The sequence below is a fragment of the Stomoxys calcitrans genome, chromosome 2, assembly GCF_963082655.1.
Source record: "Stomoxys calcitrans chromosome 2, idStoCalc2.1, whole genome shotgun sequence".
NCBI lineage: Eukaryota > Metazoa > Arthropoda > Insecta > Diptera > Muscidae > Stomoxys > Stomoxys calcitrans.
In genome coordinates, this window is record NC_081553.1 from 117147532 (window position 1) to 117164552 (window position 17021).

General features: G+C 39.9%; 1 protein-coding gene across 1 annotated transcript in view; it reads right to left on the reverse strand.

Annotated features, from left to right (window-relative positions):
• Positions 1-6834: 6834 nt before the first annotated feature.
• Positions 6835-17021, reverse strand: part of LOC106084048 (alpha-protein kinase 1) — a 92918-nt gene continuing 82731 nt past the window's right edge. The window contains exons 2-4 of the mRNA XM_013247477.2: positions 10174-11271; positions 7408-8434; positions 6835-7329 (exon numbers count right to left, since the gene is read on the reverse strand). Of these exons, the coding sequence (XP_013102931.2) occupies positions 7238-7329; positions 7408-8434; positions 10174-11271 (2217 nt within the window). The 3' untranslated portion in view covers positions 6835-7237. The remainder of the gene's footprint in view (positions 7330-7407; positions 8435-10173; positions 11272-17021) is intronic.

Sequence of the window (17021 nt, forward strand, 5' to 3'; positions counted from 1 at the left end):
TATCATAGATCGGTCACCGGAAGTAGTAACTGCTGCCTTTGAAAGAATCGAAAGAGAGTCAGTGAAAATGGGTCTGGCTGTAAATGGAAATAAGACGAAATGGATGGTTTCAACTCCCAAAAAGCCTTGTACAACCGAGCAGATAAAAAAAATGGAGAAAGTTGGGAACCACAACTTTGGGCCAGTCAGTAACTTTATCTACCTCGGCACCGCCGTAATCGAAACGAATAACACCAGTGTTGAAATTAAGCGAAGAATAATACTGGCAAACAAATGCTACTTTGGACTAAGTAAGCAGTTTAGAAACAAGGCCACCTTGACAGACGAAGGTTACACTATACAAGACACTGATACTACCCGTGTTGCTATATGGTTCTGAAGCATAGGTACTTGTGAAAACAGATGAGGCAGTGCTTGGAGTATTTGAGAGAAAGATTTTTCGTAAAATATATGGACCAGTTTGCGATAATTGAGAATATAGGCGACGTATGAACCACGAGCTGTATGACGACGATAGCATAGTTACACGCATCAAAATACAACGGCTGCGTTGGCTAGGTCATGTTGTCAGAATGGATGAAGAAGCTCCAGCAAAGAAGTCTTTTGAAGGCATACACGGTGGTACACGTAAACCGGGAAGACCAAAAGCCCGATGGAAAGACCATGTGGTGGGAGACACCTCGAAACTTGGTGTCAGAGATTTTAGAATGAGCGCAGAAGATCGAGGCACTTGGAACGATATTCTACGTTTGGCTAGTGGAACAAATATTTTGTCATAGCCAATTAAAGTAAAGTAAACATTTATTGGGTATTTACCCAATAAAATTTTTTTTGGGTATTTATATTTTTTCAGATATTTTGGTAATTGAAAACACTTTGCAAACATTTTTGATAATTTTTAATTTTTTGTCGGACTATATATATATATGGTGATTCTGTTCCGCTGTCAAACATATTCAGTTTGGTCCATAATTAATCCTGAATCGTCTTATAAACTAACAACGCTTGCAAATTATTGAATTTTGTTATCATAATGCGTGCTCTGTTAAGAAAGTTCATCACGCGCTTCTTCCATTTTATAAAAGAAGCTTATTTTTGGCTTAAAAGCTATGTAAATAAGCAGAATTGTCGATTTTGGAGTGAAGATAAACCAGAAGCATTGCAATCGCTATCAATGCATCCAGACAAAGTCACAGTTTAGTGCGGTTTATGGGCTGGTGGCATCATTGGACCGTACTTCTTCACAGATGATGTGAATCGTAACGTAACTGTGGACTTGACTTGCATGATATTACAATTGACTTATTGAGAGGCGAGTTCGAAACGGGTCAATTTGCCGCCTAGATCGTGCGATTTAATGCCTTTAGACTATTTTTTGTGGGGCTATGTTAAAGCTCATGTCTATACAGACAAGCCCGATTCAATTGACGCATTGGAAGACAACATTGAAGCATTTATTCGTGATATACCGACCGACCGAAAGAGTATGCCAAAATTGGACTAAGCGGATGGACATTTTCAGACGCAGTCACGGTCAACATATGCATGAAATAATCTTCAAACATAGAATTATATGGACCGTACTATCGATTCAAATATAGATTTCATGTTTTTTTTTCTGAATTTTATGTGTTTTTATACCCTTCACCACCACTGCCTGTACCATAGTGGTATTATAACTTTGTCCATTTGTTTGCAATGCTTAGAAGGAGACGAGGTAGACCCATTGATAAGTATACCTGTCGGCTTAGAATCACTTTCTGATTCGATTTAGTCCGTCTGTCTGTTTATTCATGTATTCTTGTAATCAAGGTACAGGTCGCATTTGTTGTCCGACTGTCAAAAAATTTCGCACAAGTCACTTTTTTGGTCCCAATCGGTTCTGATTTAGATATAGCTTCCATATATATCTTCCATCCGATATGTACTTTTAAGACAGTAGAAACCACAATTTTGATCTTTATATAATTTAGCGTGAGCTGTTTTTTTGACGTCTTAGCACGTGTACTAAATTTTATCAAAGTCCGTCTAAATTTAGATATATGTGGCTCCGATATATATCTTTCATATTATATGGCCTTCAAGGCTCCAGTAGCCACAATTTAGGTCCTATGGTAAGAAAATCGTACTAGGTTCTATTCAATACATCTATAGGTATGCAAAATTAAAATCTGTCTTTATTTCACCATAGGTTCTATTCGTTAAAAGTTTTTCGCAGGCTCGTTGGTGTAGGGTATTATATAGTCGGCTCCGCTCGACTTTTCCCTTTTCTTACTGTATTTTGTTGAAAACTTTCCTATAGCTTTTAAAAATCACCCTTTACATAGCCGCTGTAAAGACCGATCTTCCGACTTAAAGTCTTGAGGCAATGAATTGTGCATTTTTCATCCAATTTCGCTGAAATAAGGCTCAGTGAGTTTTGTAGACCCCTACCTTTCCTGTGAGATGTGGTGCATATTGGACAATATTTTAATGTGGCTGCCGTACAGACCGATCTTCCGACCTCCCGAAAAGGGGTATTAGGGCCAGGAAAAAAGGGCGCATTCCCCTACCTTTCCTGTGAGATGTAGTGCATATTGGACAATATTTTAATATGGCTGCCGTACAGACCGATCTTCCGACCTCCCGATAAAGGATATTAAGACCAGAAGAAAAGGGCGCATTCCACTTTTTATACCCACTACCAAAAGGATGGGAATATATTCATTTTGTCATTCCGTTTGTAACACATCGAACTATCCATTTCGTTCTCTATAAAGTATAATCTAAGAAAATCTAGGCATATCCATGCGTATGTCTGCTGAATACACCCTACTGTCTTTAAAAATGAATGTTCTTTTTTTCTCCATAGGCAGGTTAAGTTCAAAGATGGGTTTTTTTTGCAGAAGCGGCTTCAACCAACAATTTAAGGCTTGAAAGCAGCATCTCTGAGTCGTGTGCCACGTATAGGGAAGTCAACCACTAATGAGACTTATTAATTTTAAGGTTGGCTACTACTGAATCTTCAGTGCTTAGCGACGGAAGAAGAAAAACCTTTAGGCTACTCTTTGCAAGAACACAGGGCTAATGTCTCCTATTTCTCGTAACCTTTAAATCCAGGAGTTCTTAATTCTGGAACCATTCCTCCTCGGCCTCCATTGTGGCCGAAACGGCCTTACTATGGTGGAGATTTATCTGCAGAAACCGGACCATAGCCAGGATTCCGAATTTCCACCACTGTTGCGTTAGCCTCGTCTTCTGAGTCTGCCAGGAGTTCATCCTCACAAGATTCGTTCGATTTTGTCATAACGAGTTTCCATCTGGGTAAATACCCAATAAATTCCTTTTATACCCACCATCGAAGGATGGGGGTATATTAATTTTGTCGTTCCGTTTGCAACACATCGAAATATCCGACCCTTTAAAGAATATATATTCCTGATCAGCGTAAAAATCTAAGACGATTTAGTTATGTCCGTCTGTCTGTCTGTTGAAATCACGCTACAGCCTTTAAAAATAGAGATATTGAGCTTTGCACAGATTCTTTTTTGTCCATAAGCAGGTTAAGTTGGAAGTCGGACTATATCTTGATATAGACCCCATATTGACCGAACCTCCGATTTACGGTCTTAGGCCCATTAAAGCCACATTTATTATCCGATGGACCAAGATCGGTCTAGATTTGCATATAGCTGCCATTTAGACCGATCTGCCGATTTAGGGTCTTAGGCCCATAAATGCCACTTTTATTATCCGATTTTGCTGGAATTTGGGACAGTGAGTTTTGTTAGGCCCTTCGATATCCTTCGTCAATTTGGCCCTGATCGGTTCAGATTTGGAAATAGCTGCCATATAGGCCGATCTCTCGATTTAAGGTTTTGGGCCTATAAAAGTCACATTTTTTTTCCGATTTTGCTGAAATTTAGGACAATGAGTTGTCTTAGGCCCTTCGATATCCTTCTTCAATTTGGCTCAGATCGGTTCAGATTTGGATATAGCTGCCATATAGGCCGATCTCTCGATGTACGGTCGCATTTATTGTCCGATTTTGCCAAAATTTGAAACTGTGAGTTGGGTTAGGCCCTTCGAAATTCTCCTCCATTTTTTCTCTGGTCGGTCCAGATTTGGACCGGGCCAAGACTTTAAATCGAGATATCGATAAAAAGCGCCTTTATAATCCGAATTCTCTGAAATTTGCCACAGTGACTTATGTTAGGCTTTTCGAAATCAGTTTCATATATGGTTCTAGCTACTAAAAATTCCCATATTTTGTTATACACAATTGAACAATGACTTGTACTTATTAGTATTTGGTCCAAATCGGAACATATTTCGATATAGCTGCTATGGGGCATAAGGTATGTATTTTCATCGGATTTTTACGAAAGGTGGTTTACATAATTCGGCCCGGCCGAACTTAACGCCTTTCTACTTGTTTGGGTATTTGTATAGGTATTTATAATTGTGCAGATATCTTGGGTATAAAAACATTTTCCAATCAATTTTTGATGATTTCGTATTCTTTGTATATAAACCTGACCTTCCGATCTCATAAAATCGGATTTTAGATACATATAGCCCCTATATAGACCGATCTCCAGACTTTAAGTCATAAGGCAATAAATTGGTAATTTTTCATCCTATTTCGATGAAATTTGGCACAGTGAGGTCTGGTAGACCCCTACCCATTTCTGTGAAGTCAGGTTCAGATCGGACTATGTTTGGATATAGACGCCCTATAGACCGACCACCCCATTTCCCATTATAGGGTATTAAAGCCATAAAAGATCTATTTATTTCCCGAATTCGATGAAATTTGAAACAGTGTGTTCTGGTAGACCCCTACTCATACTAATTTCGTCATTCTGCGAAATATGCGTCTAAGATCCCATAAAGTATATATTAAGTCGATCTAGCCATGTCCGTTCGTCTGTCCGTCCGAAAGCACGTTAACTTTCGAAGAAGTAAAGCTATCCGCTTGAATTTTTGCACAAATACTTTTTATTAGTGTAGGTCGGTTGAGATTGTAAATGGGCCAAATCGGTCCATGGTATGATATGGCTGCCATATAAACGGATCTTGGGTCTTGACTTGTTGATCCTCTAGATGTCGCAATCTCATCCGATTTGGCAGAAATTTTGTATAACGGCTTCTCTCATGACCTTCAACATACGTGTGTCTAATATGGTCTGAATCGATCAATAGCTCGATACAGCTGCCATTTAAACCTATCTCCCGATTTTGCTTCTTGGGCCCCTACAAGGCGCAATTCTTAACCGAATGAACTGAAATATTACATAATGTCAATTCAACAGTCAACAGTCAATTCATTTATGGTCCAAATCGGACTATAACTTGATATAGCTCCAATAGCATAAAGTTCTTATTCATTATTCATTGTTTGCCTAAAAAGAGATACCGCGCAAAAAACTCGACAAATGCGATCCATGGTGAAGAGTATATAAGATTCGGCCCGGCCGAACTTAGCTCGCTCTTACTTGTTCATTCTTGTACCCGTCTAAACCTTTTTGTTGAAAATCGTCCACATCGGACCACATTTGAATATAGCTGCCATATAGTCCGATCTCCCGATATAGAGTATTAAGCCCATAAAAGGAACATTTTTCATCCGATTTGGATGAAATTTTAAATATTGAGCCCATAAAAGAAGTATTTTTCATCCGATTTGGATGAAATTTGAAATCATGTGTTTTGGTACACCTATAAACCTTTTTGTTGAATATCGTCGAGATCGGACCATATTTAGATATAACGGCTATATAGACCGATCTCCCGATATAGAGTATTGAGTCCATAAAATGAGCATTTTTCATCCGATTTTGATGAAATTTATAACACTGCGTTTTGGTACCCTTCTAAACCTTTTTGTTTAATATTGTCCATATCGAACCACACTGGCAGCTATATCCAAATATGGTCCGATCTGGACGATATTCAACAAAAAAGTTTAGAGGTCATCAAAAATTGTTTGGAAAATGTTGTTATACCCAAGATATTTGCAAGGTTATAAATACCCAGCTTTTGGGTATAAATGGGTAAATACCCGGGTATTTACCCAATTTACCGGGTAAATACCTTTTGAATATTTACCCATTGCCCACCTCTATCCATTATAGGTCAACTTCTCGTGTAGGCTAAATTTTTCGACCGTTGCATACTCCCTTTCTAACTTGGCATTTACGCTTAGCACGGTTTTAATGCCACATTCGGAGCAGCATATTCTCTCTAGGGGCTTATAAAATGAATCTTTGTTCTTTTGACTAATGCTAAAAAACATGTTAGTTTTTTGGGAGTAGCGGCTGGCCTCCCATTCACCGAATTAACTCTTTCATTATCCGCAAATCAGCGCAGCACAACGCATGTCTTGGCAGTATTGCAGTTGAGTTTTGCTCTCGGCGTTATTGTGCTTTCTAAATTCATCGACCATCCTCTGTCTTTACTTGTTTCACCTAATCTAATCAATAATGAGTTGAAGAATTCAAATTCAAAAATTTGTCTTATAAGGATTTGAATTGTCAAAAAACAACCAAATAAATCACAATCCATGTCATATTCTAAAAGAAATTTTCCTCAGAAATTATGGGTCTAAAATCAAAACCAAGCTTTCGATTGTTGACCTACCCTAATGTCAATCGTATAAAGCATTCACTTACCCTTCTCTCTAAGAGAGTGAACTGTTTACTTTGAATTTATAAAAAACAAATAAAAATACAACACACACACACGAAGTAACATTTTCGAACATTTTTTTATTTTTAACAATAAATTATTAAAGTATACAAATTTGTTGACATTAGCTCTATATATAGATATATTGTAAATTATAGTCAGATAACAAAACATGTTCGTTGTGGATAACTCAACTTAATTGTACAACATCAAAGCAAACTTAATTTTAAAAAATTTCTTAAAATTCAGAGAAGAAAAGAACAAAAAAATCATAATTTCTTAGAAATATATTTGTGGAATGTGCATTTAAAAAAAAAAAAAAAATATAAAAAATTGCAAAGTGTCACAGTAGAGAATAGATTGCAGTAGACGTGGAGCGTGAAGAAAGTAGGCAGTGTTTATAATACAAAGTGCCAAAGACGAGTGAGTCACACTGTAGCTAAGCCCTGAAGGTTTGAAGATGAAAAATTGACCCTGGTATTCAGAACGATGTGTTCTATCCTTTCGAGTGCATTTTGCTTTGTGAGTGCTCAGGGAAGATTTAGATTTAGGTGTTTTGTGCCAGACCTCAGAAGATATTGCTATTGAAACGTGCCGTCGATGCCAGCGAGGAGGCGGCTGACTGTTGCGGTGCAAAGTTGTTAATGCCATGATTAAGAGCTAAAACTTTATTGATTATTTTAAATTCTTCTAAATTATTATATCTATGCGAGGGATTAAACCTAGTTAAGTGTTTACCTGTTTGAGGGGATTGTTGCTGCTGTTGTTGCTGATAGTATTGTTGGGCATTCTGTTGCAATTGATTGCTAATGTCCGGACTCAAGTGCTGCCTATAGAAATTTTGACTATCAAAAGTGTTGAGCTGTTGTTGTTGTTGCTGTTGATTAAATGGGGCAAAAATGTTATTGGAATTCGTTGATTGTATTTGATTCAAACCAAAATTTCCTGTATCTGCTTCCTGACGGAAATAACGCGATCTATGCTGCTGCGAGTTTGCTTGCTGTTGCTCCTGCTGGCGCTCTAATATGGCATTTGTTACATACTGCGGTATGAGTGGGGCATTTTGCTGGAATTGTTGATAATTTCTCTGCGGCAAGGCCTGGACCAGGGAGAGTTCTGCCGGCGGCTGTGGCAATGAGGGAGCAAATGTGGGCACAATACTTAATTGGTTTGAGGGCTGGATTTGTATGCTTGAAATGCTGGAGATGCTTTGCGAATTTCCTGTTTGCTGCTGAGGTGCTTGTATTTTTTGTTGCAAATTATGAAAGATTTGTTGTATGGGATTATTGGCCGCTGGTAATTGTTGCTGATGTGAGGTTGCCGTCAGTAGAGAGTTGCTAGAATATTGGAAGTTCTTATTATTGACTCCTTGTATGTATTTGCCATTAGATTCCCTCAATGGTAGCTGTTGATCCTGTGGAAAGGTGGGAAATACAGGTGAGATTTTCGTTTGGGTACTCGGTATGAATTCAACGGAGGGTCGAATTGTAAAACTAGAATCATGTTGTGTTAGTGGCAACTGTTGTTGTTGCTGCTGCTGCTGTTGGTTAAGCTGTATCTGCTGTTGTGCATTGATTGATGGTGCATTGCGTTGTCGCGTCTGTTCCTCAAGTAATTTTAGCTGTCGCAGTATCAGTTCTTGCTGTTGTTGGGCCTGCAGCTTTAATTGATAGATTTGTTGTTCCAATTCGCGTTGTTTCTCCACCAAATAGTTGTTGTGATTATTGAGTGGCTGTTGGTTCAAACCTGAGGTCAATGGTTGTTTCTAAAAAACAAAAAAAAAATAATTTTTAATTATTATTTTTGTAGTGGAGAGTAGATATGGGAGAGGGTGTAAAGATTTCGTCATTCCGTTTGTAACACCTCGAAATATTCCTCTAAGTCCCCTTAAAGTATATACATTTTCATAATCGTCATGTTGAAAGCACGCTAACTTTCGAAGTGGTAAATTTAGGCGCTTGAGTAGTGAATGTCGGCTGAGATCGGGCTATACAGGTCCATGTACGTACTGGTCTAGAGAGCACAACTTTTATTCGATTTAGCTCATAATTTTTTCTATGACAATCAACTGAACTAAATTTCCCATGAGCATTCCTTTAAGGAACAGGGGATACTTCTCCCATGTCAATGACAGTAGAAAGAAAAAGGAAATGAAAAGACGTGATTGTGAGCGAATTGAGATGTACAGAATGAAGTCCGGAAATTCTACCACAGAATTAAACATCAAACCGATGGCTTTGGTGCTGGCACATCCTTCTGCAGAGACAAAGATGGAAATCTTGTAACTGATACAGATAGCAGGACCAATCCCTGATGTTGGTATAGAATGTTTACCTCCTACCTCAAAATGAGGTCAAAATAGCAGCGACCCGACTGAAGAACAACAAGGCAGTAGGAGCCGACGGTTTACCCGCTGAACTATTTAAGACCGGAGGCGACACGTTGATTAGGCGTATGCATCGGCTTGTGTGCGCAATCTGGCTAGAAGAACGCGTACCCTATGATTGGAACCTCAGCATATTATGACCCGTACATAAGAAAGGAGACAAGGCGGAATGTGCCATCTACAGAGGAATAACTCTCCTCCCCATCGCATAGAAGATACTCTCGAGCATACTGTGTGAAAGATTAAATCCTAAAATCGATGAGATAATTGGGCCTTATCAATGCGGCCTTAGACCTGGTACATCCACCATAGACACATGCCGCACTTAGGATGACACCAACTGGTGCACCTACACCTAATGCCTCTGGACATTGTGGCTATACAAATTGCTGCGACCACTGCTGTTGGGCTAAGGCTGCTTTCTCTTTGGCCATGCGGCGAATACCGACACTGTGTTCTCCTTGATATAATGCCCGATCAAATCCACACTGGCCACGTGGGCTTTGGATTGTATTCTGAAGAACTAGGTCTGGACATATCGAGAAGTTTACCCGACCACTGTAGTGTGTATCAAACGGAGATCTTTGCAATTAAAGTAGTGGTAGAGTGATAAAAAATTATGTCATAACGACTATTGGCGCAAATATTTGCTCAGACAGCCAGGCAGCCATTTAATCCCTGGAGAATGTATTTCTGAATTTAAAAACTGCCCGATTGTCGCAGATCTCTCTACGAAATCGCTGAACAGTTCAAAATTCACCTGTTCTGGGTGCCGGGCCACAGAATCCGGGGAATTGTAGAGCGGACGAGCTTGCGAGGCTAGGAACTAATTACCTTACACTCTAAGGGAACTGGAATCTGTGGCAATCTTAGATACGCTTGGACCAGTGCTTCAGGTATGCGCATACATGTGGGCGTGTTGAATAGGCTGTCATATGCCTAGCTGTACTCCTCCACAAGATGGCGTATTTTCGACAGACGGACACGACCGAATCGACTAAGAAAGTCAAGGCCATTAATAATACATATAAATTGTAGGATCTCAGATCAATATTTCGATAAATTACTAAAAAAATGATGATGTCAGTATTCCCACGTTCTATGGTTCAATAACTTACCGTTATATAGTGACCAGAAGTAGGTAAAATATTCGAAAATGTATTTGCGGCTGAAGTCGATGAACTAAATGTCGATTGTGTGGGTGCCGGATTCGAAAGGGCTACTTTTGGTACATCTGTTTGTAAAACATTCAGCTTAGTTATGGTGGGTTCATAACGAGCATTCGATTGAAATAATGAATCCGTACTCTTTTGAGTGGTGCTTGCCAATAGTTTGCCCACAGTGGGTTGGACAGCATCCAAAATGGGTACGACATGTTTGGGTGATCCCGATTCGTCCAAATTTACCGTAAAGGCAGTCACCAGAGGAGCTGCTTGTATGCGAATGTCATTCTTATCTACAACTTCAATATTTTCACCATCCTCATTGTGTGTGGGTCGGGGGGTAGTTGTGGTGGTGGTTGTCGTTGTGGTAGTTGTTCTGGGCCTACGGGTAGTGGTGGTGGTCGTAGTTGTTGCCGATTTCTGATTGTGTTTTGAATTGCGAATCTCAAATTTGATTTCATCAAAGGTATTTGAAGAAATTTCATTGGTCTGCAAGCTGTTGCCAACACTACGGGATGCCTGATGATTATCGGCGGAGTTTTCGCCCGCATTTGTATTCACTACGACCGGTGACCCCAGATTGTGCTTCGGATTCTTTCTGAGGGCTTTGGTTTTGTCTATAAAGGCTGATAGAGGTTGCTCCCGAGCATTGTTCTCATCGTAGGTGGCGGTGAAGAACTGTACTGAAGGAAAAACATCCGCAGCATTGGTGCTCTCCTCCAGAATTTCATCTTTAGTCTCCGTCGTGGGGGGTGTAGCGGTTGAGCCTTGTTGTATGTCTATACTTGAGGGAATAGTAGTGTTGGCCACCTCATCATCCTCCTCTCCGCCTTCACTCTCTAGCTCACCTTCGTTTTCGTCATTTTCATTTTGGGCTTCTTGCTCCAGCTTATCTATGGCACGTAGTAGGGCTTTTCTTACAGATATATCTAATTTTTGTATGGCCTCGCGTGGTATGATCTCATTGGTCTCCGTTGAGCTTTCGTCATCCGCCCTGACCCCACCAAAGGTATGCGTGCCCAGCAGACACAATAGAAGACAGGTAATGTGAGTCTGCAAGTGTAAGAAAAAAAAAACAGAAAAGAAAAACATGGCATTTTAGTTCCAATTAATGATCCTTGGCATGAAACTGAAATCTGAAAAAGGTGTATTTTTTTCATACAAATTGGCTTATCTGTAAAATGTCGGTAACAATGCGGAGATAATCTTAAAGTGTAATGTTTGTTGTTTTTAGCCGTCTGTGGCCATTAATTCAAAAAAATTATTACGAATTATACAGACGTACATATGTTGGCCTATGTTTGTAAATATGTTTTCACTCAACCGCGCAAGAGCTACAGCAAAATATTCATGCTGTATGCGGGCTCATGACTGCTGCGTCAAAGGGAGCCACATTGGGAGATGTGAATTATTACATAAATGAGCGTAAATGCATAAAATCATAAAAAAGTAGAAACACAAATGTACTTGACTAATTTCTCATAACTTTATCCAACACCTTTATGCTGAGTTGGACTTTGTAAAAAATAAAACACAAAAAACGAGAAACGTAAACGGGGGAGTTAAACAACAACTGATAGCGTTGATAATTGTCTTTAGTCGGCAATGACTGAAAGAACGCTACATTGTATTGTAGATACTTAACAAGACCACAATGTAAATCGAGCGAAAATGCAAGCAGCCCAAGGTATTTTTTTCAATTTCTTACAAGTTTTAATCAATTATTTTTATACCCACCACCGAAGGATAGGGGGTATATTTATTTAGTGATTCCGTTTGCAACGCATCGAAATATGCGTCTGAGACCCCATAAAGTATATATATTCTTGATCGTCATGCCATTTTAAGTCGATCTAGCCATGTCCGTCCCTCTGTCCGTCTGTCTGTCGAAAGCACGTTAACTTTCAAAGGAGTAAAGCTAGCCGCTTGAAATTTTGATTTTGATTGGGATTGTAAATGGGTCAAATCGGTCCATGTTTTGATATAGCTGCCATATAAACCGATCTTGGCTCTTGACTTCTTTAGTCTCTAGAGGGCGCAATTTTTGCCCGATTTGACTGAAATTTTGCACGTGGTGTTTTGTTATCACTTCCAACAACTGCGCTAAGTATGATTCAAATCGGTTCGTAATCTGGTATATCTGTCATATAAACCGATCTTGGATCTTGACTTCTTGAGCCGCTGGAGGGCGCAATTCACATCCGATGTGGCTGAAATTTTGCGTAACTGTCCTAAGTACGGCGCAAATTGGTACATAACCTGATATAGCTGTCATATAAACCGATCTGGGATCTTGACATCTTGAGCCTCTAGAGGGCGCAATTATCATCCGATTTGGCAGAAATGTTGTGCTTCGGCTTCTCTCATGACCTTCAAATCGATCCGTAGCTTGATACAGCTCCCATATAAATCTATCTCCCGATTTTGCTTCTTGAGCCCCTACAAGGCGAAATTCTTATCCGAATGATCTGAAATATTATACAATGACTTCTACAATGTAGGCATTCATTTGAGGTCCGAATCGGACTATAACTTGATATAGCTCCAATAGCATAACAGTTCTTATTCAATATTCTTCGTTTATCTAAAAAGACGTACGGCGTATAGAACTCGACAAATGCGATCCATGGTGGAGGGTATATAAGATTAGGCCCGGCCGAACTTAGCACGCTCTTACTTGTTAAAGCTGGTATTTTGTATCACCGAACGTGAAATAAAAGAACAACGGAACTCGCCTCTCAATAAGTCCATTGTTACGCATGCTGTTTGGCATGTGGCACCGTCTTGTTGAAACCACATGTCATAGAAGTCAAGCTCTTGTATTTGGGTCAAAAAAAAGTTGGATATCATCTCACGATGACCATGTAACCATTTACAGTTATGTTACGATTCGCATCATTTTTGAAGAAGTACGGTCCAATAATGCCACCAGCCCATAAACCGCACCAAATTGTAACTTTTTCTGCATGCATTGGTATCTCTTGCAATGCTTCTGGCTAAACTTTACTTCAAAATCAATAATTGAGCCAAAAATGAGCTCCGTCGCCGAAATGGAAGAAGCGCGGTGAACTTTCTTAACAGGGCACACATTTTGGACCCTATCAATGCGACCTGGACCTGGTAAATGCACCATAGACCAGAAAAAAGAATCATGAAAATGTCTATTCTTCCTGATTTTATAAATCCTGCAATATAAAACTCAATTTTTCAGAAAATAATATTTTGCATGAGAATAGTCCCTTGGTGAAAATATTGTACGATACTTAATTTTTTATACCCACCACCATAGGAAGGGGGTTTATTAATCTAGTAATTCCGTTTGTTCCAATTCCAAGTTTGCCCATGAACATTTCATTAAGGACAGGGGCAAGCTCCCTACATATCAACTAGTGCTGTCTGATTTAAGTTTAAGCTTAATGATAAGGGGCCACCTCCGGAGAAGTATTTACATGGCTGCTATACCATTTTTTTAAATGGCATAGTTCCTCACAAATGTCCCCATCATTAGGAGGGGATTTTCGTATTCTATTAGGGTCGCCTTCAACAGACTTCTTTGCAGGAGCTTCTTCATCAATTCTTACTACATGACCTAGCCAACGCAACCGTTGTATTTTGATGCGTTTAACTATGCTATCGTCGTCATATTCTCTATTAACGCAGACTGGTACTTTTATTTTACCAAGATTTGTCTCCTAACCACTACAAGCACCCCCTCATCTGCTTTCGCAAGCACCCATTCTTTGGAGCAATATAACAGCACGGGTGGGTTTGCTCCTCATCTGCTTGGTAAATCCAAAGTGGCATCTGTTAGCCAATATTATCCTTCATTTTTTTTTAAACTGTTGTCATTTGTTTCGGTTACGGCGGTGCCGAGGTAGATAATGTTGGTGGCAATCGCAAAGTTGTAATTCCCATTTTTTTATTTGATCGGGTTATCAGGGTTTTGTGGGAGTTGATATCATCCACTTTGTATTATCTTCATTTGCTGCCAAACCCAATTTTCTTGATTATCTCTCAATACTTTCAAAGGCTGCAATTGCTTCTTCCATTGACCGACCCATAATATCGATATCATCGGTATGTGTTCTCTTCTGTTATTTGAACAGCATATGTTCTCTTCTGAATAGTGTGATATGCCTATACACACCTGCTTCTCGTATAATCTTCTCCAGCAGTATATTAAAGACATCACACGATAGGCTGTATCCCTTTCTGAAACTTCGTTTGGCATTGGTTGGTTCGGAGAGATTTTTTGCTATATCGGTCGAGGAGCATGTTTCAATAAGCGTCATCCTGCAAAGTCGTATCAGTTTTGGCTTGAAATACCTTTGAACGTATATAGCTATCGAAGGCGGCTTTGTAGTCAACGAGAAGATGGTAGATGTTGATTTGTGCTTTTCGGGTCTTTTCCAGTATTGGCGCAGTGTAAATATCTGGTCTATGGTAGATTTACCATGTCTTAAGCCACAATGATAGAGCCCATTATTTCGTTAACTTTAGGTTTTAATCTTTCACACAATACGCCTGGATAGTATCTTGTATGCGATGGGCAGGGGACTTATTCCTCTGTACTTGGCATATACCGTCTTGTCCCGTTTCTTGTAAACGAGGCATTCTATGCTGAGGTTTCAATCATTGGGTTTGTGTTCTTCTAGCCAAATTGTGCAGAGGAGATGATGCATAAGCCTTATCAACGTGTCGGCTCCGGTCATAAACAATTCAGCCGGCAACACATCGGTTCCTGCTGTATACTTGTTTTTCAGCTGGGATATTGCTTCATGGACCTCGTTTTGACTAGGTGGTTCACCTTCTATACCATCATCGGGGATTGCTTCTGCGGTATACTCATTGCCACCATATTCGGTTACGAGCATCTGGGAAAAGTGTTCTTTCCATATCCTCAGCACACTATCCGTATTAGATACCAGATTTCCTTCGTTGTTTCTGCAGGCACATCCTGTCTGTACCAAAATCATCGGTCTGATGTTTATTTCTTTGGTAGAATTTTCGGACTTTATTGTGGCTCCGGAATATCTCGATTCGCTTACACTCACGTCTTTCCATGTCCCTGTTCTTCCTGTTGAAGAGAAGTTTCTTCTCTCTCGATACCTCTTCTCTGCCTGGCGTTGTTACTGACTGAAAGGTTGCCCTGCATGCTGCGTTTTTGGCTTCAGTAGGTTTTTGGGACTCCTGGTCGTACCACGGCCTCCTTGGAGGTTGCTTTGGTACCCAAGTACGGATGTTGCGGCTCTTTCCATTGAGTGGGCAATGGTTTGCCATTGCGCTGCAATACTATCGGGACAGGGAGTGCTTTCTTGAAGCAATTGGGTCAGCAGTTATGTTTGCAGCTTTCTGATGTGCAGTGCCCGATCGCAATTTTCTCGCCGCACAAAGACGAGTTCGAACCTTTGCTGCAACAAGTTAATCCAAATCGATTCGATATTCGCCCTTCGAATCGATTTTACATCTATTACGCTGGTTGATCTTTTTTAATTATCTCCTTTTCAAGTTTTCCGATTGATGGGAAAACCCAACCCGTCTTTATATCGTGGGTAAACTCTTGGCACATTTTAGCTCACTAACTTTAACGGATGTTAAAGGTAGCTACCCAGGTGACACCGCGGGACGGTTGTGTCCACATTTGAGATGAAGGAAGACCAAGCTATGCCTAGATTTCGCCAAGTTAAAACCAATCAGAACCGTTGCTTGGTTTCCAACATGGCTTCCAGGATGACACAATCTGCAAGGTTTGGGTGCCAGCCCATAGCGGAGTAAGGGGGAATGAAAGATCGCACGATTTGGTCGTGAAGGCTAAAAGATTGCAAACAGTAAACTTGGTGAATTCGAAGCCTTTCGGGGCAACATAGTCCAAGTTAAGGGCGTGGGCGACGACGAGACGAGTTTAACACTGAAAGGAAGTAAAAAGGGGTTCAGTATAGTTTTCGGCATAATGGGACACAAGGCCAAAAGATAAGATGGGGTATGGGGTTCCGGGATTTAGGTGAGGGAATAATACCAGGTTTGAACCGAATTAGGGGCGTCGAATGGAGAACAGTTAGGGAGTTTGTTAGTAGTATGGAATCCCTTGTTTCGATTTTTTTCGAGGTTACTTTTTAGTTTTTAGAGCGCATAATAAGCCGATTACTGGCTTAGGTATATGTCTATAGTGTCATGGAGCAGGTTAATATCTGCACCCTATTATTAACCTAACCTACTTTTTAGTATTTAGAGCGCACAACAAGCCGATTACTGGGTTAGGTGCATGCCCATAGTGACATTGCGCGGATTAATTTCTGCACCCTCTTTTTAACCTAACCTTAGCTACTGCTCATATTTAGCATCATATCTTTGCAAGGCCTGCATTTTGCTGGGACTAGCTTTTCGACTAATTGGGTTAAACAGAAATCTTACCCGTTTAAAAACGCTTCCCTATTCAGTAATTTTTCGATTTTTTTCGTCAACATATTGGGAATGAAGCTTTTAAAACTTTTAAATCTGTAAAAATGTTTGTGAAATCGGACAAAAAAAGGGCCTTTTATGGGTCCAAGACCATAAATCGAGATATCGGTCTTTTGAACAAGGGTGTCAAGGGGCCTATCACAACTCTTTATGTAAAGGGTGATTTTTTTGAGGTTAGGATTTTCATGCATTAGTATTTGACAGATCACGTGGGATTTCAGACATGGTGTCAAAGTGAAAGATGCTCAGTATGCTTTGACATTTCATCATGAATAGACTTACTAACGAGCAACGCTTGCAAATCATTGAATTTTATTACCAAAATCAGTGTTCGGTTCGAAATG